This window comes from Netta rufina (assembly GCF_964035555.1).
Source record: "Netta rufina genome assembly, chromosome: 2".
NCBI lineage: Eukaryota > Metazoa > Chordata > Aves > Anseriformes > Anatidae > Netta > Netta rufina.
This window is the reverse complement of record NC_140124.1, coordinates 86,234,867-86,262,685: the sequence shown is the minus strand read 5'-3', so window position 1 is coordinate 86,262,685 and position 27,819 is coordinate 86,234,867. Positions and strand designations below refer to the sequence as shown.

At 34.2% G+C, this 27,819-nt stretch overlaps 1 protein-coding gene across 1 annotated transcript; it reads left to right on the top strand.

Moving 5' to 3' along the window:
• ZPBP (zona pellucida binding protein) lies at positions 1 to 27,672 on the top strand (the record flags this gene model as incomplete). The annotated part of the gene is made up of 8 exons (XM_084281647.1): positions 1 to 82; positions 4,825 to 4,905; positions 9,178 to 9,303; positions 14,177 to 14,326; positions 16,501 to 16,719; positions 19,353 to 19,429; positions 22,279 to 22,456; positions 27,581 to 27,672. 8 exons carry the CDS (start codon positions 1 to 3, stop codon positions 27,670 to 27,672), a joined length of 1,005 nt encoding a protein of 334 aa, XP_084137773.1.
• Between the last annotated feature and the right edge of the window lie 147 nt (positions 27,673 to 27,819).

The window sequence follows — 27,819 nt, the reverse complement described above, 5'->3', positions numbered from 1 at the left end:
ATGGGCGGCGAGGGGCGCCCGGGGACCCGGGGCCACCTCCGCCTCGGGCTCCTCCTCGTCCTGCTGCTGGCGGCCCCCGCAGGTACCGCGTAATTTAGCAGCACCATAGGCAAGCTGGTGAATAGTTGGTAGCCAAGGCACCGAGCCGAGGGAGCTGCGTCTCGGTGCCGAAAGCTCTGATACAGCCCTGCAGCGGGATGGCTCGGGTGTAACACTGCTGCTGTCTGTCAGCTAAGGCAGATGAGGTTTGGAAGTCTGAACGTAGTAACTCACTTAGGCTTCCTGGTGGCATTACATTCGCTTATTTAATTTGTACAGTATTACGCATACGTGCCGGATCTTTTTATTTGCCAATCTAGTTATGATCAAGTTTCACTAATGCCTTTATAGGGCCGTTTCCATAAATGAGATTAAGGGTAAAGCTCAAAGTCCTGCTCTGAAGAAAAAAAAATTAAAATAAATAAAAAAAGGGGGGAAAATCATACACAGTATTTCAGTATATACTCACTGAAACACTGCTGTTGTATTATTTCTTCTGCCCCAGGTTTTAACAAGCATAATAGACATTATCAACTCCAAAATAGACATTCCATTTTGTTGCATTGGGGAGTTATTAATATAGTCTGAGTTTAGTTTGATTTAAAGAATATACACCTTTTCAACTATTTTTCTTTTATTTGCTAATGCTTGCAGTTTGGGCTGGTGTGTTTTTCCATAAGTGAGTAATTAATGTCTTGGAGGACAACATGGAGCATGTTTCTTAAAATGTCTAAATTACATTTGACTTGCCTATGTCATCTGAAGGGATAGAATATTTAACTTTGTTTAGCTTCCCAATAAGGGAAACTTAAAATTAGTTAAAAATTAACTTTGTATTCCAAGTTATAAAATGTTTTAGTGGTGTAACTGTCAGAGGGGAAATATAAAGGCTGACTTGAAAAATGTAATATACTTAATGCAAAAGCATAGTATACTTTATGTATTACTGTGTGTTTTTTTTTTTTGTTTGTTTGTTTTTTTTTCAAAAGGTTTCAACATTCTGAGACAGATTGGAAACTGAACATCAGTTTTTCCTATAAAACTTTCATATTTCTAGTAATAGAAATGGTAATATTTCTGCATAACACCATCAGTAGGCTGCTTGGAAATGCCAGCTGTAATTAAAATACTTGGATATAGGAAAACACTTGACTATTAGCATGATTGAGCAAAAATAACTTAAGTAAGTAGCACTGCTATTTATACAGTCTTTTGGTGCAGAAACCTCTTTACAAAAATTATCTTAAAACATAATTGCTTTGAAAAAACTTTTAGCAATTACCATAACTTAAATAAATCTTTTTTTTTTTTTTAACTATCATGTTGTAGAATTTTCATTTCTAAATAAATGAAACAAAAATATGCCAATTGAACATTCTAGCAATACAGTCTCATATTAATTAGCAAATTGATTAATTAATTCCTTAAGTCTCATTTTAAACTATAATTCCTGCGCTTTTCAGACCAAATTGAATTTTCTGATAAATTAACTTTGAAGATGACAAATTTTGCTTCCATAGCATTCATTTGAAGACTAAAAGATTTGGAATAAAATGTGTTATGGAACGGCAGAATTACTTTATGTGAAATTCAGTGCTGGGGAGCGGCATTCTTTTTGGGTGCGGTGGGTGTATGTATTTGTGCTCGTGCAGTCATTGTTAACCTAACCAGCCTCTGTAATGACCCTGGGGCAGGGGCTGGGGGTCTGCAAGTGCAGTCACCCTCTGTTTCCCGCCTGGTGTTGAGACTTTTCCCCCTATAGGCTTTATTCCTATTTCTCCCTTAGCAATACTTGAGCTTCATTTCTCTATTGCTTTGGGTGCCTATTTCTTTGGATTGACTTTATACTCCAGCCAAGGAGATTTTAAACACATCAGAACAGGTTAGCATTTTACACTTAAATTGAATTCCCTGTGGAATCTTTGGCCTACTTCCGTGGCATAAGGTAGCAATAAAACTGTTGAATTTAATTCCAGAAGATCTTAAAGTTGCCCAATGAATCCTCAAGTAACAAGAATACACCCTGGAATTCCAGTAATAACCAGTCATTTGGAATGGCTCTTCAGTCAGAAGAGGCTTGAATCACCCCAGACTTGTGGGTGAATTGCCCCATTTCCCTGTGTCAGATAGTGATAGATAACTATTTTTCATCATCTGTTTTCATCTGCAACCCATTGCTTGCTCATTGTACACACCTGTAAGACATACAATGCAAGGAAGGATCACATGTTATGCTATGCATTTCTAGTGCATTGGGATGCCTGAAAAACTTACATGGGAATTAATTAAGAAGCCACATTTATTTTTCTCTCTTGAAAAGCCCCCAGAACCCCAAACTTTAGCTTTTCCCACTGCTTGTTAAGTGCAGTTGCAATTTGAAGAGATTTGATTGTGCATTTAATGTCTTTAAAATGCAGTAGAAGCACTTCTTTTGTCCTTTATTGTTTTTGCTGCTCTTTCTGTGGAACATAATGACCTCTTAATACTTCTTTTCTATGATAAGCATCTGTTTAAACTGATCATAGCACTCTTAAAATAGAGAGTGCGAATGAGAAGATCTTTTGTGCTAGAGACTGGTGCAGGAAGTGTCATTTAAACCGAAGTGATTAGGAGAAGAGCAAAGGAATTCAAGTAGGTTAACCTGAAAAACGTTTTGAAAAATGTTTAAAGGCATTTTAAGTATCTGAAAGTGAGGGAAAGGATGTCTGAGAATTCAGATTCATATGTGGACAGAAACATTTATTGAGTGAAAGGACTGATGTGCAAATGAAACATATACACATAAAAGAGCAGGTAACCTGACTATTTCAGAATCTAGCATGTGATGTCATTAAAGATACTGGAAAAGTTATTTCAGTAGTTTTACATAATCTTCCTCTGGTAACTAACTCCATTCCTTCAGCTTTTTCTAGTTCTTCTCATATAAGCAGTTCAAGAGCTCCATCTTTGGGTGTAAATTATTATTGTAAAAAAAAAAAATACTACTCGACTCCTGCTTAGTGCCTAAACATCCCATAAAAAGCGTTGTCAGTTTGCAGTGCTTGTCCTAACTTTTCTAGATATGTAGAGATCATGTGGATGGTTAATACTGGCAGAATTTAAAAACAGGCTGTGTTTCAGGTAGGATTTATAAATGGGTATAAATCAGTATGCTTTTATTGAAATAAAAGCACCTGCTGATATTTGTTCCTGGAGAATCAGATCATGTGCTTCTGTGAGCTGAATTTTAGTGAAAACTCAGTTTAGTTTTTGCCAGTGTAGCAGAATTCAGGAAGACAGTATAAATATTCAGGTGAGAAATTTTTAATCCACTTTGTTTTTTAACAAAAACCCCTCTAATCTTTCTTGCAGGTCTTTAGAGAAAATGAAGTTAATTAAAAATTTTTTGCTCCTCAAAAAAAGTTGAAAAGTGGTACTTAGTGAAGAATTATTATGAAATAAATTAAACTGTTAATCGCAGTAATCCATCATATGTGAGACTACTCCTGGTCTTCTCTCATTTTTTAGTTTTTTTTTTCTCCAGCAAGGTTTTATTTCTTCCTGCTCCCTAAGTTTTTTGAATAGAATATTCTGCTTCTGTTCTCAAAGGATGAATATAGACAGTTCTTTTAACTTACCTTGATTATCTCTACCTTCCAGCTAGAGAGCCTGCCTTGCTTCTGTTTTCTATAGCAACACTGTATGGTAGAGGAGTACAATTACCAACTTAATACTAGATGGGGGAATTGATAATTTCCTGTTATTGCTCAAGTCAAGGTAAATCAAATCATTTTTCTTGTGCATCAATACGTGCCTTAATTTAAAATGAGCTTACCCAACTATTTGTTGCCTGGTGACTTGAGCCTAAGTTAGCAGCAAGCACTGATTTGGTGCCACATAACTATTTAGCCCATCTTTGTAAAATAGTGGCTACTAATTACATGTTTGATATTTTATTGCCATCTTTTGTGTTCAAGACTGTAGAGTCCTATGTTATTTACTTTCTTTCCCAGAGTTCTAAAGAACTAGAAATCAGAAACATACCTTAATTTACAGTAACCCATGTTCTTTACAAACGGGAGGTGGAGACAAAGAACGCAAAATGCTGAGACGTCTGCTAGCCACTGGTCTCTCTGCTGCCTTAAATTCTGTGTATCTGGAAAATCTGTAAAAGAAACTCAGATATGACTTGCACTAGAATATCCACCTGATACTGCAACTGAAAGATCCTTCTTTACAGTTTTCTTTCGGAAGCCTTGTGTTCCTTGCAAAACTTTTCAATCATTATGAAAGTTTTGGAAAAATCTCTATTTAAAATAGAAGAAATAATAATTAAGGTAGCCATAAAACCCCTTGTATTTTAATTTAATGGGGAAAATAGGAAAACCACAATAATATCAAAACCTAAGCTAATTGCTTCATTAATGGTCAGTGTGCAGATTGATTGACATCCTGATGGTGTCTATGATAACAATGCAGTTAAGTTTTATCCCCATTTTGGATAGCACCTAACCTCACTATCCCCATTATGGACAGCCTTAATTTAAATCATGGTAGTTCTTTTGTAAGACTTAAAAGTATGGTTAAAGCTAAGCCTAAACTTAAGTATTGTTCAGAATGCTTTTGTATATCAAACCTTGGTAATTTCTGTTTGTTGCCTTTGTGAGGAACAGGCCTTGCATTAGACAGTTACTAAATCTGTTGAAGAACAAGTCTAATAAAGGGTTTAGATTGCCTGAAGTATGCTGTTGGCTTTTTGAGAGAAACTGAGTGTTGTATTAATGTTATTGTTTTATCTTTTTACAGTTCAACCCTCACAGGGATTTTTAAGAAGTGCAGGGCTAAGACGCAATAGCTTGAAAATAGTGGGATCCATCATATTTCCAGGTACTTTTCTTTAAACATAACATAACAAATTTCAATTAGAATATACCAATTTTGTTTTTACCACAGAAATGCCCTTCTCCATCATATTACTTGTTGTTTAATTGTTTCAAATGGTTTAATTAATTACAATTTTGAACTGACATGTATGTTTAATAATAGGTCATAAAAGCACATATTGCTACCATTGAAATGTATTTTTATTATAGTGATTTTATAATTTTTATGAGACCAAGGTAGATAATTATTTTCCGTAATTGTTATAAAATAACAATGTTATTTGCATTCTTCATCCTGGCTGTAAGACTTTTGCCTTGAAATACTGCTTTCTTCCATTCTGTGCATGCCTACTTCATTTTACTTCTTGTGTACACAGAACCTGAGACTTGAAGCTTATGTTAATGTTCTACAATAAAAATGAAGAAGTGTTACGAATTAATTGTTCATTAAATTAAATCCATCCAACTCCAGAATATAGTATAATCATTTTCTTTTCTTAATAAATTAAACAATTATTGGAAAATGTGAAAATTACATTAAAGAGGCAGTTCCTTGTGCCATATGCTTATTGTGTTGCTGTCTCTGTAATGCACATTGTCTGATTTTAATAAGACTCTTCCCCATAGTTTTCTCTATCTGTGTTTTACAGTTACAGCTTTACTAGTAGCATGCCAAGAAATGATGAGCTCTAGTCACTATAAAATACATATATAAAACAAAAACAAAAACAAAAAATAACCACCACCACCACAAACAACAAAAAAGTTTCTACTGTGAATATGAGAATAGTAATATCGTTCTTTCAACAGGGCTCTTACTGTATAAGAAAGAAGAACAAAACTGAGACAAAACCAAGTTGAATTCTAGAAAATGTACATCGGTCTTTGCAGGACATTCCTCCAAACTTGACTATTACATAAGAAGTTAACACAAGTAGTTTTTTCAGACTGAGCAATACAAAAAAAAAAAAAAAAATTAGTGTTGAATTGTCTTTAGACAAATACATTTCCCCCCCCCCCCTTTTTTGAAAAACAAACCTCTGTGTCTATTTCTTCAGATTCAGGAAAGAACTTCTGGATGGAGAAAAAGCTATCCTTAATGGAGGCAGTTGCCTGGTGATAATAGTGCTCAAATGTAAATTGAGAGATACATTTTAAAACTGGTGGTTAAAACTTTGAAAATTCTTGTACTCACTCAATGCAAATTAAGATGAGCTCAAAAACCTGTGTAATTATTTTCCTCTCTGTGAGTTCCACCTATGGAAAGTATAGTCCTTTAATTTCTCCCTTGCTTCCTTCCTCATACTGCTGGCAGTTAGGAAACTTGCATAGTTTCTGGAATATTTTCCTAATTTCTATTCCTTTCTCACATCCGGAACAAACATGTCAAAAACAAATGAAAGCACGCCTTTCAAAGGTAAGCAAAATAAAATGTACTGTAAGGCAAAGCAATTTTCATGTATTTAGAGCTAGAAAAATTAGCTTCTGCTCTCCCTCTCCCTCTCTGTTTCCCTCTCCATCTCCTTCTCCATCTCCTACCTCCATCCTTCTCTCCTCCTTTCCCTTTTTCCACTATTGCATATAAATTCCAGATGGAGAAAGAGTCAAGTTTCTTCTATTTGAACCAGAAAGAAAGACAATATATTAGTACCAGGGAGATGTACTATAGCTGGGCAGCAACATACTGGATAATCAAACTTACCTGAGATAACATCTTTGTACCTGTACCACTGGCTAGCTCTCAGAGTTCTGCATCTGTTTTTGTAAACAAGTTCAGCAGTGTGAATACCCACAAATAATCTCCAAAACTTTTGTTGTACAAGGAGAATGTAAAAAATTACATATTTTGATATTGTTTTGGAGGTGCATTTTCTTAGATGTATTAGTTTTTGTTGAAAGGTAAAAGATTTCTGGAAAATAATTTCTTTTTAAAGGTTTCTGATAGTACCTTCCATTATGAAATTATTTAAAGATTAATATTAAATAGGTTTTTTTGAGTGGTCTGAAGGTTTCATCCTTTTTGTCTAGTTTTTCTGTCTTCTGATTCTGACTGAGGTCTGTAAACTTGGCATAATGTGACTGCAAAAGGGAAATTTGAAAGCTAGGAAGCACAATTAAAATGTTTTTCTCAACTCTGTTTCTAAACCATTTTGTATTAATAAAGACCGTTTACACCTTCCCTTTGATACCCATTGTGAGTACATGTGACTTGGCTCCAGTGTTGTTGTGAGATGCTTGGCATTATCTAGTACTTTGAGTTTTGACTACCAAAATGTGCTTAAATACAGTGCTACAATATTCAAATCCTGAACTGTTGAAATACCTGGCATAAATGTTCTTTTTTGGATCAGTTTCTGAAGTGATTTATTTCTATTTTTATAACAGAAAGAATTCGAGGAATTAAGAAAAAAAAAAAAAAAAAAGCAAAGAACTTTAATTAAATGTATAAGACTTTATTTTAAAAGCAAGAAGAGTAAATTTATACCTGGTAGAGATTTTATCAGTCATTGTACTCTAGCAGATTCCCTACTTCTATATTGTTCCTACAACAAATGTTTACAAAGGTGTCATGGAAATTTACAGTGGTGGGAAAATGGGAAAAATTTACCATTTGGCAAGTCACAGTAACAAAGACACCGCAATTTTGTTACTTTTTATTATGGATATATAAATGTGTTGTAGATTGCTATAAGACAAAGCAAAATGAACATGAGGAAATAAAAAACAAAATACAAGGTGGGAGAGATATGCAATCTATATAATTTTTCTGCAGTGGACTATTATTAAAACCAGTATGTTAGTAAATTTTGAGAAAAAGTATTAATGATTTACAATGAAAAATGGTCAGCACACCTGCAATTGCATAGATATGTAGAGTTCATATTAATTTACATGCTTCTGGGTTAAAAACTGAAATTGCACCTGTAAATGACATTTATTTCCATGATATGTTATTGGAAATTAAAAAGATATTCTTCTGTTTTCTGCAACAGAAGCTACTGTAACAAGTGAATTATTAGCTGGGATGGACATACCTTCTGTTCTTAAGACTATCAAAATTCTGAATTTATTTTTTCTATATTAAATGTTAATATCTAAGTCTGTATTCTGTTTAAGCAACTTAATGTTGTGAATATAAGTGGCTTTTCATTCTTTAATGAAAGGAAACAACCATACTTGAAGGGGAGAGAAAACTGGTACCATTGCTGCCACTTGCCATAAAGGAAAAGTGGAAACTGTTTTTCTGAATGTTAATCCCTTCCTGCAACAACTAGCTAAACTGCTTTCCACCTGAGGGGAATCTGAAATAGTCAGTGGTAAAATAAATAGTAATTTGTTTATTTGATTCTGTTTCACTTATTAGTCAGATTCTCTAAACCACAGTGCAATAATGGTGGTGGTTTTATATTAATTGTAGCTTTTCAATGGCTTTAGGATAGCCTGATACGTTCAACTTCAGAATACTATAATCTAGCATCCCATGCTTCTGAAGAACACAAGTGCTTTGCAAAATGTCATTAGGAAGGGATATAAAACAAATTGTACACTGAAATCATGTATATTATGGGAGTGATTATGACCACACTGATCTTGACATTTTTAGAAGCAATTAAAGATCTGGAAGCACGTGTACACTGCAAATCTCATGTGACGTGCACACCTGCTTTACTGGGACAAAAGACTAAGTACATCCTTACTTTACTCAGTTTGCTTCTTAAATCATCATCTCTGAATTGAAAAACACCTCACCATTTATTGAGGTACAGCACTAAAACCTTTTTTTTCTTTTTTTCTTTTTTTTTTTTTTTTAAATATAAACATATATATTTATATTTAGGTATGTAGTGCATTGGTAAACGGCAATTGAGAATAGAAAGTAAACAGCGAGCTTCCAAGTCTGAGCGTTCTAGATTAACAAGCTGCATCTCTACTCTCTTCATGTGTGTGTTAAATACCAAGTGAGACAGTAAACTGCAGAAGCCCATGCATATAAGAGCATACTAAGAGACATACTCCACTCAGGAGGATGTTACAGTGCACTGTGGTTCTTGTTTACACAACCTAGAGCTAGAAAGAATTCTCTTAATGTTATTGTCCAGAGAAAAAAAATGCTCTCTATTTTTATGTATTATTTTGATGTAGATATAACAGGATCAGTGCCAAAATTAGAACTCCATTCAAGATCATCTGTGAACTACTGTGTTAAAAATGTATAGCTCACTGTTAGGACAGCATTGGTAAATGTCTGATCCTAATGATAATAAACTTCTTTCAGTGAAGGTTTATGTCAAGCTGGATCACAACAGTCCACGTATTTTATGTGTTACAAATCATTTGAGAAACTCAGAATTGATTGATCCGATATTCCGGTGGAATGGACCAGGTGGTTATCTTTCTTCGGGTAAGGATTTCTGTTCTTACATGGCCCCCTGCACCCTCTGTCTTCTCCTCCTCTTCACCTTAAAAGAAGCATGTTGTCTACAAAGGTGGGAATGTAAATGGAGAACAACTAACTGAGGATACTTGGTGCTTGTATGTGTATCAGATACATTAACTTTCTATTTTAAGAATTCAGGATAACCAAATAAAACAGATCTGCAGATCTCTGTAGAAGATGTTGCCTTCTCTAAAGAGTACAAGGCAGAGCAGGGCATGCTGGATACAACAGATGCTGAGGGTGACATTCTTTGCTGCCTTGAGAGACAGCTGAGAGTGTTCTGTAAGGACAGAGTAATAGGGTCATGGCCTGTGAGATTGAGCCCGACCTCCTGCTCAATGACAGGCTGCCTTCAGATATGAAGTTGCTTATGGCCTTGACCTCTATCCATGGAGATTTTTTTTTTTTTTTTCCTTTTTGTGCAACTTGTTCCATTTTTTTCTTATTTTCACTCATAATTTCCTGTATTGCAAGTTGTCATCATTACTACTTACCCTTTTGGGATGTACTTCTTAAAAGGTACAGTTTATTCTTCTTGTAACTCCCCTTAGGTGGTGAAGCACTGCAATTCCCTCCTTACACTTCTCTAGGATAAAAATCCCAGTTTTCTCTGTGTCTTGTCCTCTAACTCCTTAACAATGTCCCAGGCTTTCTGCTTGACTTGCTCCACTTTGTTAGTATCTGTCTTGTCTTGAGGAGTCCAAACAAGATACAGTGTTCAGTAGTGCCCAAATAAGTGCTGAGTAGGGAGAGAATAATCACTTAATTTAAACTGCTGATTATACTCTTGCTGATGCATCTAATGAAGTCATTGTCCTAATCTGCTACTATAGCATGAAAACTACTAATCTCTCCATGAAATGTGCTGGGCTACTTGTACATTTACTACTTTTCTCACATAATGATTCCTTAGAGGTCATGACCTGCTTTGAGTTATGTTTTTTATTTACTTCCGTATATATCTCATTTGGTTTTTAGTACTATTTCCATACTTGTATTTTTAAAGTATATTGTACATTACGATGAATTTATAAATCTGTTTAATTTCCTATCTTAGTTTATTGTTTAGGTTATGAACTATTTACTCTTTTACAATGGCAGTGCTACCAAATCCTATTTGCTTTCTTGTTAGTCTATATTGGTGTCTATCAGAACTCTATCCTTGTTTTTTGTGTATTTTCATGTATCTCCATAATAGTAGGAAATTAGGATTCATAAAAATTGCATGATATTTTATTTCATAATTTTTCAGTGTGTTCACAGAAAAGAATCCTTTCAGTAGGAAAGTGGAATAGTGAATCCAGTCTTAGGAAAGACTAACAAAATTATGCTTTTCGGAACACTTCAAAATAAATGCAATTATTTAAGCATAAAGTCTACAGGCAGAGAGCCTATTTTTCATTGTGCTAACAGTCATAGGTAGAAAAATCAGATCCTTTTTCAGACAGACAAGCCCTCGACACACACCCTAAGAAGGTGTTTTGTGCCCCAAAAGTTTTTCTGACTATATAAATCGAACATCATGACTACAATAAAAAACTCACAAACAGCAGTAAACACTCTTTTCTTTCTGTTGTCATTAACAAACAGTTCTATTTTTTGAACAAGTCACTTTGATCACAGATAGTTCTAGTCTAGTTATGTATTGTTGAAACAGTAATGAAAAATTAAATACTACATGATGTGTAATTTAAAATCATTACAACTTTAAAATTAACAAGCCATTTTCTTCAGTTAGTATAGTGATTCCTCTCTATTAAGATTTGGAAATTGTACTTTGAAGTATTTAAACATCAGCCGTTGGTCTGTCTGACAATAAGAGTATTTCAAAATACACTTTAAATGGATGAAAAAGATTAAAAATAATTGCTTCTTATGTTCTGCATCCTCAAGTTTCACTGCATAAAACATCACTTTTGGTGGTGTCCTGAACAATTAAATAGAACAGAAAAGATGAGAAAGCATCTCATTCTTAGACGATTTGCTAATGCAAATTGTCATTGAAAGCTTGTTCTAGTTTTGTGAAAATGAACCTAGGAATTTGGACTTAAAGGACTTAAAGGACAGTTTTTTATACACATTGCTACCTAATGTACTCAAAGAAGTTTGGGAAGACTGCGACTATGTCCTTTGACAGGCAAAAAAAAAAAAAAAAAAAAAAGGAAAAAAAAAAGTGTATACTATGGTTTTGTAAAACAGAGAACCTCAAAAGCAACTTACAAATTAAATACCCACACTCAGCCTGTCAATTATGAGATTTTCTAAAACCTACTGTTCATATATCTAGCAGTTCTGAGGAGAGGGAAGGAGAACAGAGATGCTTTTAGCAGATGTGCATATCTGTATATTCATGATATTTTCATAACTTCTGCATGCTTCCTGAGAGACTGTTGAGTCCTGTCTAGACTACTCATCTGAGTAGGCAGTTTTCATCCAGGTAATCTCATGAAGCAAGGAATTTTAACTGCGGTTTCTTTTTTAACACTAGGAAACACCCCCCCACATACACACACAAAAACACAAAAGCAAAAACAACAAAAACAAAACCAACACAGGCTTTTGATTTTGTGATCCAATAGGAGATCCTTTACACATACAATTAAAATAATGAATGATTAATATTTATTTTTTTTTCTGTTATGTGAAGCATCCATTGTTCAAGGTACAATAAAATTCTAAAATAAAATCCATGACTTCTAAGAAGTCTTTACTATTTCTGCTGACGCATTTTCAAAAAAATACTTGTGACCAGATCTCTTCACTGCATTTCCAAACTTTGTCTTTTGTGGACTTCTTGTTGTCTTTTTAATTTAGTAATAGATTTTTTAAATATAGCAAAACTGCGATATATCTTAAAAGTGCTCCTGCTCTCCAGGTGATGTTGCTTTTGGTCCACACAGGGCAGATGAACATGCCAATAGTTAGAACTACAGTTCTTAAATCTGTGATGGTTTTCTGACCATATTAATCTGTTATCTATTTCAGCCTACAGTAGCAAATGTTATCCTAGTTTAGAGACACATCAACTACATCCCGAGTAATTCATCAGAGGATTAAAAACCTCTTCATCACCCCCAAAAATGAAAGACAGTGTCCCATTAGTGTGAAAATCTAATATGGAATCCCAAACCTTTCTTGTCAAAGAATTTGCACTTCCAGTCTTTTTAATAGTACTCTTTTTTTTTTTTACCAGTGCTTAAATTTTATTTTAAATATAGTTATATATGTGGCAAAACTAAGTTGATTAAAAGCTTAAATAGGTTCTTGAGAAACAAAGTGGTCCCACAGCCTGCTGCCAAGTGTGTAAAAAGATGCAGTTCAATCCGGGTTGCTTTTTTTTTTTTTTTTTTTTTTTTCTCACCTCAGTCCCTTTCTTAATGTTTCATCCCAGGAAAATCAGTGTGCATCCACACTAACATGTTAGTTTGAATAGAAATGTGGCTTTGAAGTGAATTGCTTAACCCTACCCTCTTACATTTTGTTTGGATTGTGGACTGGTTGTTGATTGCACAGACCGTATTCCTTTTGGATGAAGCTAATTGGAAAGGTTTGCTTTGAGTGGTAATGAGTGGTCAGTTTGTAAAACCAGACTAGGACTGATCTGAAGCAAAAAAACTAAGATGTCTGTAAGATCTCAAGTCCTTAGCATTGATTTTTTTCAGTATAAAAATACGTTTTTCATACCACACTAATTCCATGCACTAGATAAATGTCTAAGTTGCTTAGGATACTAAATATAGCTTTTTAGTTAGTTTGTTTGTTTTACTCCAAAAATAGAACAAAAAATCCATTATCAAAATATTTTATCAAAGTGAGTATTTTACCTTTAAATCTATTCTAATCTGCTCTAATCCCAAGGTTTACTTTGACAACTGCCAGCAAGATAGGCTGCATCCTACTATTTGAGGAACCCTTATCTGTATTGGCACTACCTGAGGGCTCTTAAATCAGGAAAGGGCTCATCAGCTCTCATCATGTAACCTACAACGACGACTACATAGGACTCAACATCAGTGCCCAAAGTCTGACCTCAAATATTTATTTTCTTTTTCCTTAAAAAAACTTAATTATAAGAGCCATGTTTATAATATGTCCTTTAAAGTAGGATTCCACTTCTTCTCTGTCTTGAGCTAAGGAGTGGTGTTAAGACTTAGGCTACTATAACAGTAATTATCTTACCATACAGAAGGATTACTTTACAATCTTAAGCATACAAAGTTCTAATTTTGGCATACAAATATGATGTGTTTTTTTTGGAATGTCTGTCATACACTACTTGTTTAACTTGAACTTCTTGTCCTGCTTATGTACTTTCAAGTTTAATGCATGCTAAACATTGCCAGCTGGTAATTAGTTGATTGGTTGAGACTGAAGACTGAGAGGCTACTACTCTCTTTAACTATATAAAGGTAAAATTACTAAAGTAAACAAACAAATGACAACATAAACACCTTTATTTGATCACTATTATTATTATTATTATTATTATTATTATTATTATTATTATTATTATTATTATTATTATTATTATTATTATTATTATGGGAGTTTTTTGCTCTTGGAAGTGGATACTGGAGAGACTATAATAGATGTAGGTCAAATAAAAGCAGGTTTCTAGGATTGCTTCATGAACCAAAACTTAAAAACACATTAGCAATAAGGAATATTTGTGTAAAGCTGAACTGATTGACACCCTCTAAACTTCAGTTTCTGATTCCTATGCCTTCAGCTAAATCCATATTAATATACAGTTTAAGAGTAAATAACCATTTGGACTGTTTCTTTATGTATTTTCTCATCATGACAGCTAAAGTTATTTTATTACTGTGTTTACTAGAAAATAGCAGTGTGCAAATATCACCAACAGGAACTTTAATATTGAGACACTTCAAATCTCATCTGAGTGGAGTTTACAATTGTACTCTTCATTATAAGTTAACAGCAACACAACCTGATAAAAAGCTCTTATTAAAATATGTTATTTACGGTAAGTTATCAACCTCGGTAAGTGTGCTCTTATGTTCAAAAAGATTTTATTTTAAAACATGTGTTGCTATTTATTAGTAAGTAGTACTTACTTGGAACTTAACTTGGGGAGGTAAATACATTCTGTTTCTTTGGATAAACTGTTTTTATTAGCATTTGCTACCAGGCAGTTCATTTAACGGCATTTACAGAGCCTTAGATGAAGCTCAGTGGTGTACTGAGAAATGTATGAACACAGTTCTTTTTAAAAAAAAAAAACATAAAACATAATGAAACGCAACAAATTGAATAGGCAGTAATCCTTAACAACGTAAAAATACTATGATTTTAAATTGAATTATTCTTTAGGAGATTAACTTTAGCACAGTCATATGGATTTATTTCACACCAGATTAATGCCTTAATTATTACCCGATTGTGTTTTTAAAATATAAAGTATGTATCATTTAATTATATAATATTCATAGCTCATTCTTTCTTGTTCTGATTACATAGTTGTCTGTCAGGAGGTAAAGTCTTTGATGAAGTGAAAGCGAACTATTATAAAGGCAATGTCATTCATTACTAGTTCTCTCTTTCTTCCCTAAAGTATAGAAATTTATTCTTGTAGAGATGTAGGCAAGAGTTCCTATGGCCTTAAACAGAACGGTGTCTGATCTTAAATTTGAAATGCATACCAGTACTCATTTAAAGGCTTGGTAGAGCACAATAACCTAAATTAACCTCCAATGTAAATTAATTTGAGTTTGACCTCAGTAGCCTTAATGTAGAATACCTATGACTTTTAGCAATTAGGTTGCTTGACAGAATTGGATAGGAAGAAATTTATTTGAAGGAGTTTTGATGGAAAAGTTTACTTAATGCAGTCTTACATTTTTCAATAGGGATCCAATCTAAATATTAGCATACAAAACTCAAGTTTCATACAAATACAAAAAGATCTAGAACATGCAGCAGCAAAGGAAAGGAAAAGGAAGACTCAAAAGCAAGGTGGAGGATCTTCTGAGCTGTCTTAATTGCATGTTCTGCAGCTATCCTAGTATTCGAAGGGGTTCTGTAGGAAAGCTGGGGAGGGACTCTTTGTCAGGGAGTGTAACAATAGGAGAAGGAGTAATGACTTTTAACTAAAAGAGGGGAGATACATATTAGATGTAAGGAAGGAATTCTTCATGATGAGGATGATGAGGCACTGGAACAGGTTGTCAAGAGAGGCTGTGGATGCCCCATTCCTGGAAGTATTCAAGGCCGGGTTGGATGGGGCTTTGGGCAACCTGGTATGGTGGGTGGCGTCCCTGCCCATGGCTGTGGGGTTGGAACTAGATGATCTTTAAGATCCCTTCCAATCCAAGCCATCCTGTGATTTTCTCTTTTCTTTCGGCTGGTTTGTTTTCTCTTCCTCCATTCTTTCTTCCTTGCACCTCTCCCTGCTTTCTTATTTCTATTCTACCCACACCTTGACCTCTCTTCTTCATTCTTTCACTCCTGTTTTTAATTTAATAACTTAGCATTTTGTTCTGTTGGTCTTAAGCTTTATGTAAATAGAGTGGTTACCATGAAAAAAAAATATGCATTTTATGGTACATCGATATATTTGTAAAAGATGTCCGGGTATGCATTTAGCTTCACAGTAAAGTTGAAATAAGTGATTCTTCCTGAAAAGTAAATTTCATACCTGTATGGTAGCTTGTTCAGGTACTTACAGTGATAGAGAAGGAATTTCTGTTCATTTTTTACTCTTTTTAATATACTTACGTGATAGCTAAGTAATGTTAGATACACTACTGTAACTGATGATAAAGGATAAGATGAAATACTGCACCACAAACTACAGGATATTTTGTAATATGCTTCTTAACCTTAACTTTCATATTCTCGATGCCTCTACTGTAGTTTCCTGTTGGTGTAAAAAAAAAAAAATACAGCAATAAACAGCAAGACTTACCTATGGATATAATTAAGAATGTGGATTTGTATAACTGTCAAGCATTTCTAAGTAGCCCAGTATATGTTATGGATCATTAAAAAATCTATGGGGGTTCAAAGTAGGTTTTGCTTATAAATTAAGGATTTCAATTAATAATTTTATTTTCAAGTATATAAATTACTTTTTTTTTTTTTTTTCTTCTTACTTCATACATTTTCTTCATCATCTTTTGTATTTTTTTTTTCCTGCAGCTTACTCTGATCCTCAGTATTACTATGAATTGACAGTACGGTATCACGCAGCCCCCTGCAATAGTTTCCATAATATTTCTTTTGAGAAGGCCTTGATTCAGATACTAAACAAGCTTGTTGCTGAACTTTCTTGTGAGGTTATCTTAATTAAGTCAGAATGCCATCATGTAAAAATGCAGAGAGGAGGTCTACAGAATGAAATGTTCTTTACATTTTCAGGTAAAAATCTGCCTTGCTTTTAAATAATGGTTATTTTTTTATAGCTAGTGGACTTTACTGCTTGTATGCCGAAAGCATTGTAAGTATTTAAAATTAAAGTTTTTCGATTGTTCAAAGTATTGCATGTGAAATCGATGTCAATAGCAAAAAGATAGTTATGTACTCAAAAATGTGTCCTTTACATTATTTCATAAGAGCTTCAGAACTTTTTATGGCTCTGGATAGATCAATATGTTTTTTATTTTTTATCATAAAACTTTATCATGTTCCTTAATGCGCACTAACATGGGAAGAAAAGTGCTACAGTGTATTCCATAACTCCCTAGATGACCTTCCTCTAGGCACCTATTATAGGTATATAAATCCCTCCATGAATGTGCTGTGGGGTTAAATGAGATGAATCTCAGTACCTTTCCCTCTTTAAGTGGCAATAATACAAGTGCAAAATTTAGTGTTCTTTAAAGAACAGCAGGAGTGTAAAGGAGACCCAGATGAGATTAAGTTGTCAAATACATGTATACTGGGTTGACTTTGGTATTTTCAGTTTCCTTCCTATTCAAAGCAAATAATTAGGTGGCTTAGAATCAGAATCACTGAATGGTTTGGGTTGAAAAAGATTTGAAAGATCCCTTCCCTGCCCCCACTGTGGGCAGGGGCACCTCCCACCAGATCAGGTTGCCTAAAGCCCCATCCAGCCTGGCCTTGAACATCTCCAGGGATGGGGCATCCACAGCTTCTCTGGGCAACCTGCTCCAGTGCCTCACCACTGGAGGTGGTAATTGCTTCTTGTGCTGTTGCTACACTCCACAACAGAGTGCTCCCCCCTCACCTCCCCCCCCCACCGAGCTGAGGAGGGCAGATGTCACTGAATTCTGGAATATTTAAGGCTTCTTACTGAGTGTCCTTATATACTGTAATAATAAAATGGTATAACTGATATTTGAGTGTCTTTATACATAAATGACCTTACAGTTTCTTAGTTACTTATCACTGCATAAAGTTCAGGTATTAAAAATACATTTTCATATTAATATAAACTTTTTTTTTAATAGAGGCGTGTTTTCAGAATATTCCTTCTGAACACTGAAACCATGTGAAAAGAAAGTCTCAGCTCCTTTATGCTGTGAATGAGGTCTGAAAGAACATGTGATGCAGCCCCTATATAAGTGTAGTTCATTTGATTTACTTTATGTTATTAAAAGAGATCTCTAAAACCTAAAGAGACGCAGTTGGTCATTGCTGAGCTGCATATATGTAAGATCGCATATGTAAAAATGTTGTGAGCTTACTCTTTCTAATTATTTCAACTCTAAAAAGGCTATTTTTTCATTCTTTCCATTTATTGAATTAGATTAGTCACTATGTATCAAGACATTCAGTTTGAGAAGATACCTTTCTGAAAAAGAATACCAATTGCATGTTTTCCACTTTCCATTTTACAATTTAAATTTTCTCAAAAATTAAATATAACTAGTTACGAAAGTAATGAAACTGTTAGCTGTTTGTCTGAAGACTGTATTTGTAGTAAATAGCACTGACATGTGAAGACTGTAGCTAGTTTAGGTTAATTATTTATTGAGATGACATAAGTGAGATTTAAACAATATGCAAGCTTTATAGAATGTTTGAGCAATAGTTTGAAATATTTCTACAATCAAGGAGGAGAAATTCTCCAGTTAGAGATTCTGGTGGATTTAAACTTTGATACAACCCAGTGGTAAACTACACATTCGTTATTAGCTTGAGCTATTAGCACTTTTTGATTTCTAAGCAGCTTTTGGCATTCAGAATTACCTCTGTGACAGAAGTAGGTAAAGCTTATAATATAAGGAGTGAAATTAACATGTTAACAGATAATTTTCTACTTACTATGGCAAATTAATTTAATGTGAGTTCTGAAGAGTAGGCCAGCAGCTTCTAAACTATTTATTGGGCCTTCACTGTAACGTTAGTAGTAGTCAGTTGACAAGGAATGTGGAACCATGCAAATGGGTTACTAAAATATAACTACAGTTTTAATTCAGTCCATACTTCAAATTTTCCTTCTGTTCAATGTCCCATAGGGCTTCCTGTGAGGATGGAAAGGGCTGAGGGGGTGAAGATACAGAACTAAGATTTGTGCAGGGGAGGAGACTAGTGGGGGGAATCTTTAAAATACTAGATATTGCTGTAGTTGGTCTTGAAAGAAAACTCAAGTCAATTGCTTGGACAGTCAGAAGCTGGAACAGTTAGGATTCCTGGCTGACTGTTTCAAAACTTGTCTTCATAAATGCATAATAATAGCTAAGTAATTAGGGAAGAAGTAGATTACTTCTTCTGAAAGGATTCAGATACCTATAAATCTGGGAAGCATCTAGGATTACACATTTCCTTACCATCACAATTCACAAATAAATGACAGTTCCTGTGAAATATTTAAGTATATGAAAAACTAGACATACATGTAGACATATTGATAATGTCTGGAAGAGGAAAGACTGTGGTTTCTCTAAAATGTTGCAAGTCAGACATCTGAAATGTGGAAGAAATTTCAACATTCTTGCATCAGAAATGACTAGAATCCTAAACCAGTAAATAAAAAAATTTTGATTTCATTGACTGTTCTTCTGTAAATAAATTGTATTTTGTTACAGTTACTTGCTTAGACAGAGAAGAAGACAACAGACTATGTCAGCAAAGTGCTTGTGATGCATCTCATAGATTAAACAAGGTACAGTAGATGGAGCAATAAAATGGCAACTAACATAATAAGCTAATAATAAGCTTAATAGTAAGTATAATATCAACATAAAATATGAAGTATACTTTAATAAAGAAATCAATTTTCTTTATATAATATAAATATAATTTGGATATCTAAATATAATTTGGATATAAATTAAATTTATATCCACTAAAACATAAAAGTTTTAGTGGATATAAATTTAATTAAAAATACAAATTTGGTTAAAATTGTCAATATCCTGTTGCCCTTATGGCTAAGGCAGATCACACTATTGCTCTGTATCAAGTTTGTTAAAGAGTATGAAAAGTAGCAAGACAATCAGGAATCTTTGAACATATGCTGTCTTATAAACACTAAACATGCTGTTTGTAATGGAGTGCCTTTCCATAATTTCAAAGTGATCTTATCAACAATCCGGTAAAATTTTAGCTGCTTGAAGATTTTTTTTTTTTTCTTCAGGATTTTGTCTCTTCCAGCAGAGAAACAGAAGTCAGTCTTTTGCTTACTAGGTTAACAATTGTTAATTCAGAGGTTCTTAATGGAGAAAGGAAAAAGAGAAAGGGAAGTACAGGAGGAAGATATGCCTTCTGCCATAGGAGGGGAAGGAAGCACCACTCCTATGAAGACAGGCTAAGAAAGTTGGGGTTGGGGTTGTTCAGCCTGGGGAAGAGAAGGCTCCAGAGAGACGCCATAGCAGTCTTCCAGTACCTGAAGGGGCCTACAGGAAAGCTGGGGAGGGACTCTGTGTCAGGGAGTGTAGTGATAGGACAAGGGGGAATGGCTTTAAATTAAAAAAGGGTAGGTTTAGAGTAGATATAAGGAAGAAATTCTTCACTCAAAGGGAGTTGAGATACTGGAACAGGATGCCCTGAGAAACTGGGGATGAATGCCCCATCCCCGTAGGTGCTGAAGACCAGGCTGGTTGTGGCTTTGTGCAACCTGGACTGGTGGGACGTGTCCCTGCCCATGGCAAGTGAGTTGGAACTGGGTGATCTTTAAGGGCCCTTCCAACCCAAACCATTCTATGGTTCTATGATAAGTAAAGAGAAAGGAGTTGGCAAGAAGGGCCAGGTGTATGTTTGCTGAAGATATCTCGGAGAGGAGAGATGAGTTGTTAGGAAACTGCTGTGAGGAACCTGTTGGAACACTGGAGATGAACAATGATGCTGTCACATTTAGCCTTTGTGGCACTATTTGGCTGCTGCATCTTTGTACTGTCAGTCATTTTCCTCTCTTGTCTCCATATTTAGCTGTTCCCTAACACTCTTCCATAGAAAGCTGACACAGGTTTCATGTCAGAAACATGCAAACATGCTGATAAAGTCCCCTACTATTTATGGATTTAGGGCCTGATAGGTCATGTTTTTAAAGAAATGATAGAGTGGATAAAAGAGCTTTTTTATTTTCCCACATTTTGAAGAAAATTTTGTGGTACATGGGTATATTCACCTACAACCTGGATTAAAGTGCTGTAGGGACATATAAAGGAGAGCTCAAGGCAATCTAGAAGAGTGTTTTTCTGAGGCCTTCTTCCAAGCAAATCCTTCACAGTATGCCAATTATAGGTGCTCCCTCTATTCAGTATAGCGTTGATTTGAACATTGGTCTGAAGCATCTCCCTCTTCCTCCCCATTGTCAAGAAACATGCATGAAAATCATCCTTTGGAATTCCACTGGAGAGGCAAGGGAGGCTAAAATATGCAGTCCTCATTAAGCAGCTTTTTCCACTAGAAAGAAAAAAAATGAATCTGTGGGGAAAGATCATGGTCAAAGCTAATCTTTTTCATGCAGACAAGAAGATCAAAATAAGAGTGTATAAATAAATCTGGTTTTGCCTTTTTTTTTTTTATTTTTTTTTTGTAATCTGTGTGTACAGAACTTTGCTAGCCTAATAACGCTTTTTTCATTTTTCTGTTTAGCTTTCTATATATATGATTAATCCCTGTATACAAATGAATCGCTGTCTGGACATAAAGTATTGAGATTTCTTACTCCTAGACTTTGTCAGGTTGCTAATCAGTCTATTTTTTGTTACAGATTTTATATCATTTATTCAGTTTAAATTTCACATTTTTAGTTTAAATACTATGAACTAAAATCTCTGATATTCTAATGTCATGCACCTAATAAGAAAGTAAAAAAAGAATAAAAAAAATCAGAGAAAATAAGGATTTCTTAAAAATACACATTGCTTTTGGCTAGGGAGTTGGAGTAGATGAGACAGAGCAGAGTTCTCTTGTATCCTAATATTTCTGCAATTCTGTGCTGCTGGTTCTGCACTGATTGAAACAAATATTTATGCTATATAGGATCCTATTTGTGCAAATCTTTTTGAGTAACAGCATTATTCTTGTATGATTATGTTTGATTGGTTTAATAATCTCTTTATCTAACTTTGTTGCAGGAGATTTATTTATTTATTTATTTATTTTAATTTAAGAGAGATATCTAATATGGTTGGAAAGTATGAAATCTAATTGGACCTAAATAGTAGTACCTGTGTAGGAGGGAAAGCTGCAAAACAATTGATGCTGAGCTACAGATGTTTAATACTGGCAAAATTGCCATGGATTAGCTTTAAAAGTTGTATTTATACAATCATGAAAACTTTCACAGATATTGCATTAATTGATCAACGTTTATCTAAATTAAAAACAATGTATTCAAGAATATCAGATTATTCTCTTACCATTCCACCTACCTGCTACAAACAAAGTAACATAGTAATATGTCCTTTAAATCCTAAATCATACCCACGTTCTTCAGTCTTTATTTCTATTCTTGCCTCTTTGCATCAAAAACTCTGAAAAAAAATATTATTTGTTTCAATTTAGGCAAAATACCTCATAGAGAGATTTTTTAAGCAAGAAGTAGAAGTTAGGAAGAAGACTGCTGAACCGTTGCCTGAAATATACTACATTGAAGGTACTCTGCAAATGGTGTGGATTGATCGCTGCTATCCAGGATATGGAATGAATGCTCTAAGACATCCAGGCTGTCCAGAGTGTTGTGGTAAGTGACAAATTCATTATCACACAAGCATTAAATACCGTTACATTGCTTTTTGCTCTGATTGAACAGAATATTTTGCTATGTAATTTTATAAAATTGTTCTGCCCAACTGTTTTGGGCTGTGATCCTGACAAGTCTGTCAAGGTAGCCAGTACGGGGTCAGGTTGGTACCTGGGTAGAACATTTGTAAAATCTTGTTAATTTAGACTTTAAGACAGACTCACAGTTTCTGTGGACTGACATAAATTAAAATTAATCAAATTAATTTCAGACCTAGATACCAGTGGTCTTTTTCTTTTTTATTTTTTGAGTTAACATAGAAAATCTGCAATCTTATAAGATATGTTTCAAGTACTGCTGTTCAGGTCAGGCAAAGAAGACAATTATGTTTTTCCTTATATTTATAAAAGCAGGAATCTTAGTTAATGCTTTTATGTAATAACAAACTTAAATGCTTTGTTCCAGATCTGAGATGTGGAGATCTCGGTGAGAATAAAGTGAGAATAAAAGAATAATAAATTAGTAAATATTTGTGATTCATTTGGTATAAAGAAAAGGAAGGATTGATTGAATTCTGTTGATTTTATTCATAGGAGTCCTCAAATTAAAACAAGTGATAAACCTTTATCCTAGATGCTGAGGATCATAGTTCTGAAAAGTGGCTTTGCCAGATTACATTTCCCCTGGCAAAAGGTTATTCATATGATTCCCAGATATTGAGACTGAAGTCTCAAAGGAACATCAGAAGACAGACTTGTAGAGAATAAATCTGTTGTCAAGCTTTTGACAGGAATAATTCCCTCCAGAGCTAAAAATGGTGAAAGAAACACTGGATTACATATCAAAGACAGTTTATGGCATGGACTACACTTTAAAAAGAAATATTAAGAACATGGAAGAAATTAGAAAACAGAAGGAGACAATTCTAAAATTGCAGGATATGGGAAATGCTTCTGTGTGCTATTGTTTTTCTCCAGTTTGTTGTCTCCATGAGAAAGAAAAATTTGTAATCCATTTCTTCCAGAAAAAAAATAATAATTATACATATATATGGAAGGGCAAGATACAAGATATATATCAATTTTGTACATTTATTGCAATACAAGGTCCTGTTGTACAAGGCATCATTGATTTCAAATTTAGAAAAGCGTATCTTCTTTTTAGGATGATTTGTTATGTACAGACTGCAGTTTTGTTTTGGTCTTTCTAAGTCCATTCTTTCTTTAGTCCATACTAAACTAATTTATATTTCTTTTTCCTCAAAACGGAATTTTTGTCTTATCTCTGATGGCCATTTAACACTAGCAGTGAAAAATAATAGTGTTTTCCTAGCTGACATCCTTTTTTATACCTCCCTGCACTAGACAGAAATATTACATAGCTCTACACCAATTTTAGCCCAAGAAGCTGATTCCTGTTCAGCTGGGATCATAACAGATGTATCTTTGGCTGATACAGAGGCAAGATTTCACATCTGAGGTACCCAAGAATCTGAAAAAGCCAGTCCTGAAACATGTCTATATACTGCTTCACATAGTTTCAGATGTCAGTCTACCAGCGTGCTCAAACATACATTCTTTTCCTTTGTTGGCCTCTTGGTAAAATTAATCTTTTCCTTTCCCAGAATCCAAAACACCCTATCATAGGCACTATAAATGAAAGGGTCCTCTGCTAGTCTATCAGTCTATCATTCTACCTCAAAGCAAGATACCAGCTTCGATTATTCCTGACAGATGTGTCCTGCATGATCTTGAAAACCTCAGAGGACAGACTTCACAGACTCCAAAGGACATACAACTCAGTACTCAAAATCATCACTACTGGAAAGCTTTTCTCTCAGGAATGTTTGTAATTTCCCTTGATATAGTTTATACCTGCTGCTTCTTGTTATGTCTCAGTGAATCTGGAAACAATTCTGTCAACTCTATCTTTGCAACAGCTTTTGTACATCCTTAGAAGACTGACTGTTTTCTTCTTCTGACACTGTCTTCATTGAACTCAGTTCAGTCTCTTGGGTCATATTTTGGGTCATGTTTTGGATTATGACCTCTACAGGTTCTCTACGTTTCTTTCCTATACCCCAGACTTCATGAGTAGTTTTCCAAAGACATGCTAACATGGGAGAGTGTGTACCTTACATACACGGCTAGTACTACTCATTGTGACTGGCTCTTTTTTTCAGCAATATGAAATGGATTCATAATCAATTGTGATTTGCTACAATCCCTAAATACGTTACAAAAAAAAAAAGAGAAAAAATATTTTCCTGTTATTTTTCATAGTGGGAGAGCTTTTTCTAATACATGCACTTACTCATGGAAACATTTTGATAAATGCATTTCCATGAAAAAACAGCAGAGTTCAGCTTCTTAGGTTATCCAGTAATTTCCTGTGTTGTTGCAGGGACCAGCTCATGTAATCCAGTTAAAACATTTTAAGATCTATTTTAGAACATTTTGGGGGCTTTAATATCTGTTGTTACTCTTGTTTTGTAGTTAAGAAGATTCAGCTTTTAATCAAAATTCATGGAAAGTTTATATTCATTTGCTCTGATGTAGAGACTGCCCTTTAGCTTACACAGATTTTTTTTTTTTCTTCCCTTATTTTATAATTGGAACATGGCAACCACTTTCTATCTGCTTTCATAAGAATCTGAATTTGACAAACCATCTCCCATGCCCTGTTTTAAGTTTAATTTTCTTGCACAGGGATGACTAGAATTTAACAGGGTATTTCAGACGAGCTCTTCCTAGTGCCTTTTACATCATCAGTGCTTTTATTTGGTCCAAAGAACTTCTGACAATCTTTTTAGTGAAAAAATAGTAGAATTTGCCTTAAGAGCAAGCTAATGAGTAATCCCTTTACCAGTTCCTCTCCAACTCTTATTTTCCTTTTAAGCATCATTCAATACTCGTTTTCAATACTCGTTTTTTTTTTTTTTTTTTTGTTTTGTTTTAAATTTTCATTCAAATCATAGTTTTCTGCAGTTTATGACCGCGTTATTATCATGTTTAAATCTGATCAGCTGCTCTATAGTTTCAATGATTCTTTTTCCCTTTTCTGACAATTTTATAATACTTTCTTACTTACCAGTCATAGGTTAGCACAAGTGATATTTTACCACCACAGATACATTGAAAACCTCAGATAACTGTGTTACCCTTTCATATGCTAATTCTATTTTGGAATATGAAAACAGATGTTTCTAGTCTCCTGGTCTCAATATGGATGTGACAGAATTGGAAATGTTATGGCATAGGCTCATGAACATGGAGAAATAAAAAAAAAAAATAAAAAATGTATATCCTCTGTAGGATTCATAAGGAAAAACCTACTCAAGTTCTGATACATCAAAATAACTGGATTTTAGTTTCACTGTTCTGTAGCCTCTATTATTTTTATAATACCTAATTTCATGTCATGCTTTACTAGGCCTGGTTCCTCCATACGTAGTGCTCTGTGCACAATGCATCATTTATTTTACACTGCCATCATAGAATTTATGCACTAAACATAACCATAACACTTAACTGCATCATCTACCAGTCCAAATCTCCTGTATTAGATCTTGCTTTCACTTTCTTCCCCATGCTTCACTCTAACATTCTTTTATACAACATTATGTAATCATTCATTTTTTTCCCATTTGCTTTTATATTAAAATGACATTAAATCAAGATATTGCTTCACCTTCTATACCATTTTTCTAGTCTAAATCTCATTCTGATTTAGTCAATTAAACATGTTAACCTGATTAGTCACTGGATGATGTATCTATCTCTAGAGAAATCTGTTTGGCAAAACACACTGGTGGTGAAACATATCAAAACCTTGCTCATCAGGTACCAAACAAGTGATTTTGTAGAGGCAATGACTTAGAGAGAAGTTTCTACCGACTACTAATTCAATTTAGTCTCCTGCCTTTGCAAAAGTGTCTTGAACAGAACTGGGAATACAAACACCTTAGAAATTTTCATAAAATTTCATCCTGATTTTACTGTTTTTCTGCTTTTAAAGCCCTTTTTATATGAAATATTCCACAGTATTCCAGGACAATTTAATTAAATATTTAGTTATCAGATAGATGAGAAAGAAAGTTTATAGGATACAAAAACAAATTAAGATGTTATGGGTTTTTCAGTGTGTGTGAATTGGCAAGTATATAAATTATGCTATAAAGATAAAATATTTTGCTTGGATGTTCATACTTTCAAAGCAATGGTTATACTGATAGGAGTTTTTTGTCACTGAAAAAGATTGAAAGTATACCAGTTAGTTTTCATCAGCTGGCTAAGTAAGTTACAGGCCTCCTTGCTAGGGTTCCTTTCTCCTTTTCATGCTTTTCCCTAGGTAGCAGATTACAGTACTAAGAAATTATAGAAGTAATAGTAATTGTAATAGAATTCTACCTTGCTCCCATTAAACTGAAAATTTCGAAGAATTTACTAGAAGTGTATCTATAATCTTAAATAAAAAGCATATAGTTATTTCTCTGGTACTCAAGCAGAGGAATATGCTTACATGTACTTGTAAAGCTTTCTCTTTGATGTAAAGCGATCTTGGTCTGCCTGTACTCATGTACTAAAGATGCAAGGTGTTGATGTCATCTGCAAAGGAACCTTTCTTGCTTACATTTCGTAAGACCTCTAAAGCCCTCTCCAGTCAATAACAGTGGCAAAGAATGCTAGGCAAGATAATAACAGCCCACTGAGGATCAAGTGAATCCTGCCAGACTCAACAAACGAAGGTAAACCAAATACTGAAAATCCTTCTGAAGGTTTGTGCATTAGTGACTAAGAATTCATTATTAAGCCAGGCAAAACCAAATACCCAGGTAAACACAGACTCTGCAAAAGGAAGGAAGGTCTTAAATACCTTTGCATACTGAATACTAATGCTGTTCATTTAAGATCTTTCCTGAAGAAAGGCTAACATTGCCAAATTGACCTATGATTCAAGATAGTTGCAGCCAAATAGCTCAAATTCTGCTTTTATCAACTAGCAGAATGCTGGGGAAAAATAATTTTTTCAAATAGATAAAGATACATTTTAAACATTTCAGATGTAAACAATTTTGTATTAATGCCATTTAAATTCCTTCATTTTTTTTTTGTGTCCGTATAGTTATCTGCAGCCCAGGATCATACAATCCTAGTAATGGAATTCACTGTCTTCACTGCGACAAAAGTTTGAAATATGGAGCAACAAAGTGCTAGTGGTTGAGGGATTGGCAGTATTGCAATAGCTCTTATGTATTTTAATGTGGTAATATTAATAAATATTTTTACATGTGTACAGTTTGTTTTGATTACATCAATAGGATACACCTTGTTTTTAGGAAATAATGATAAATCTGCACATTG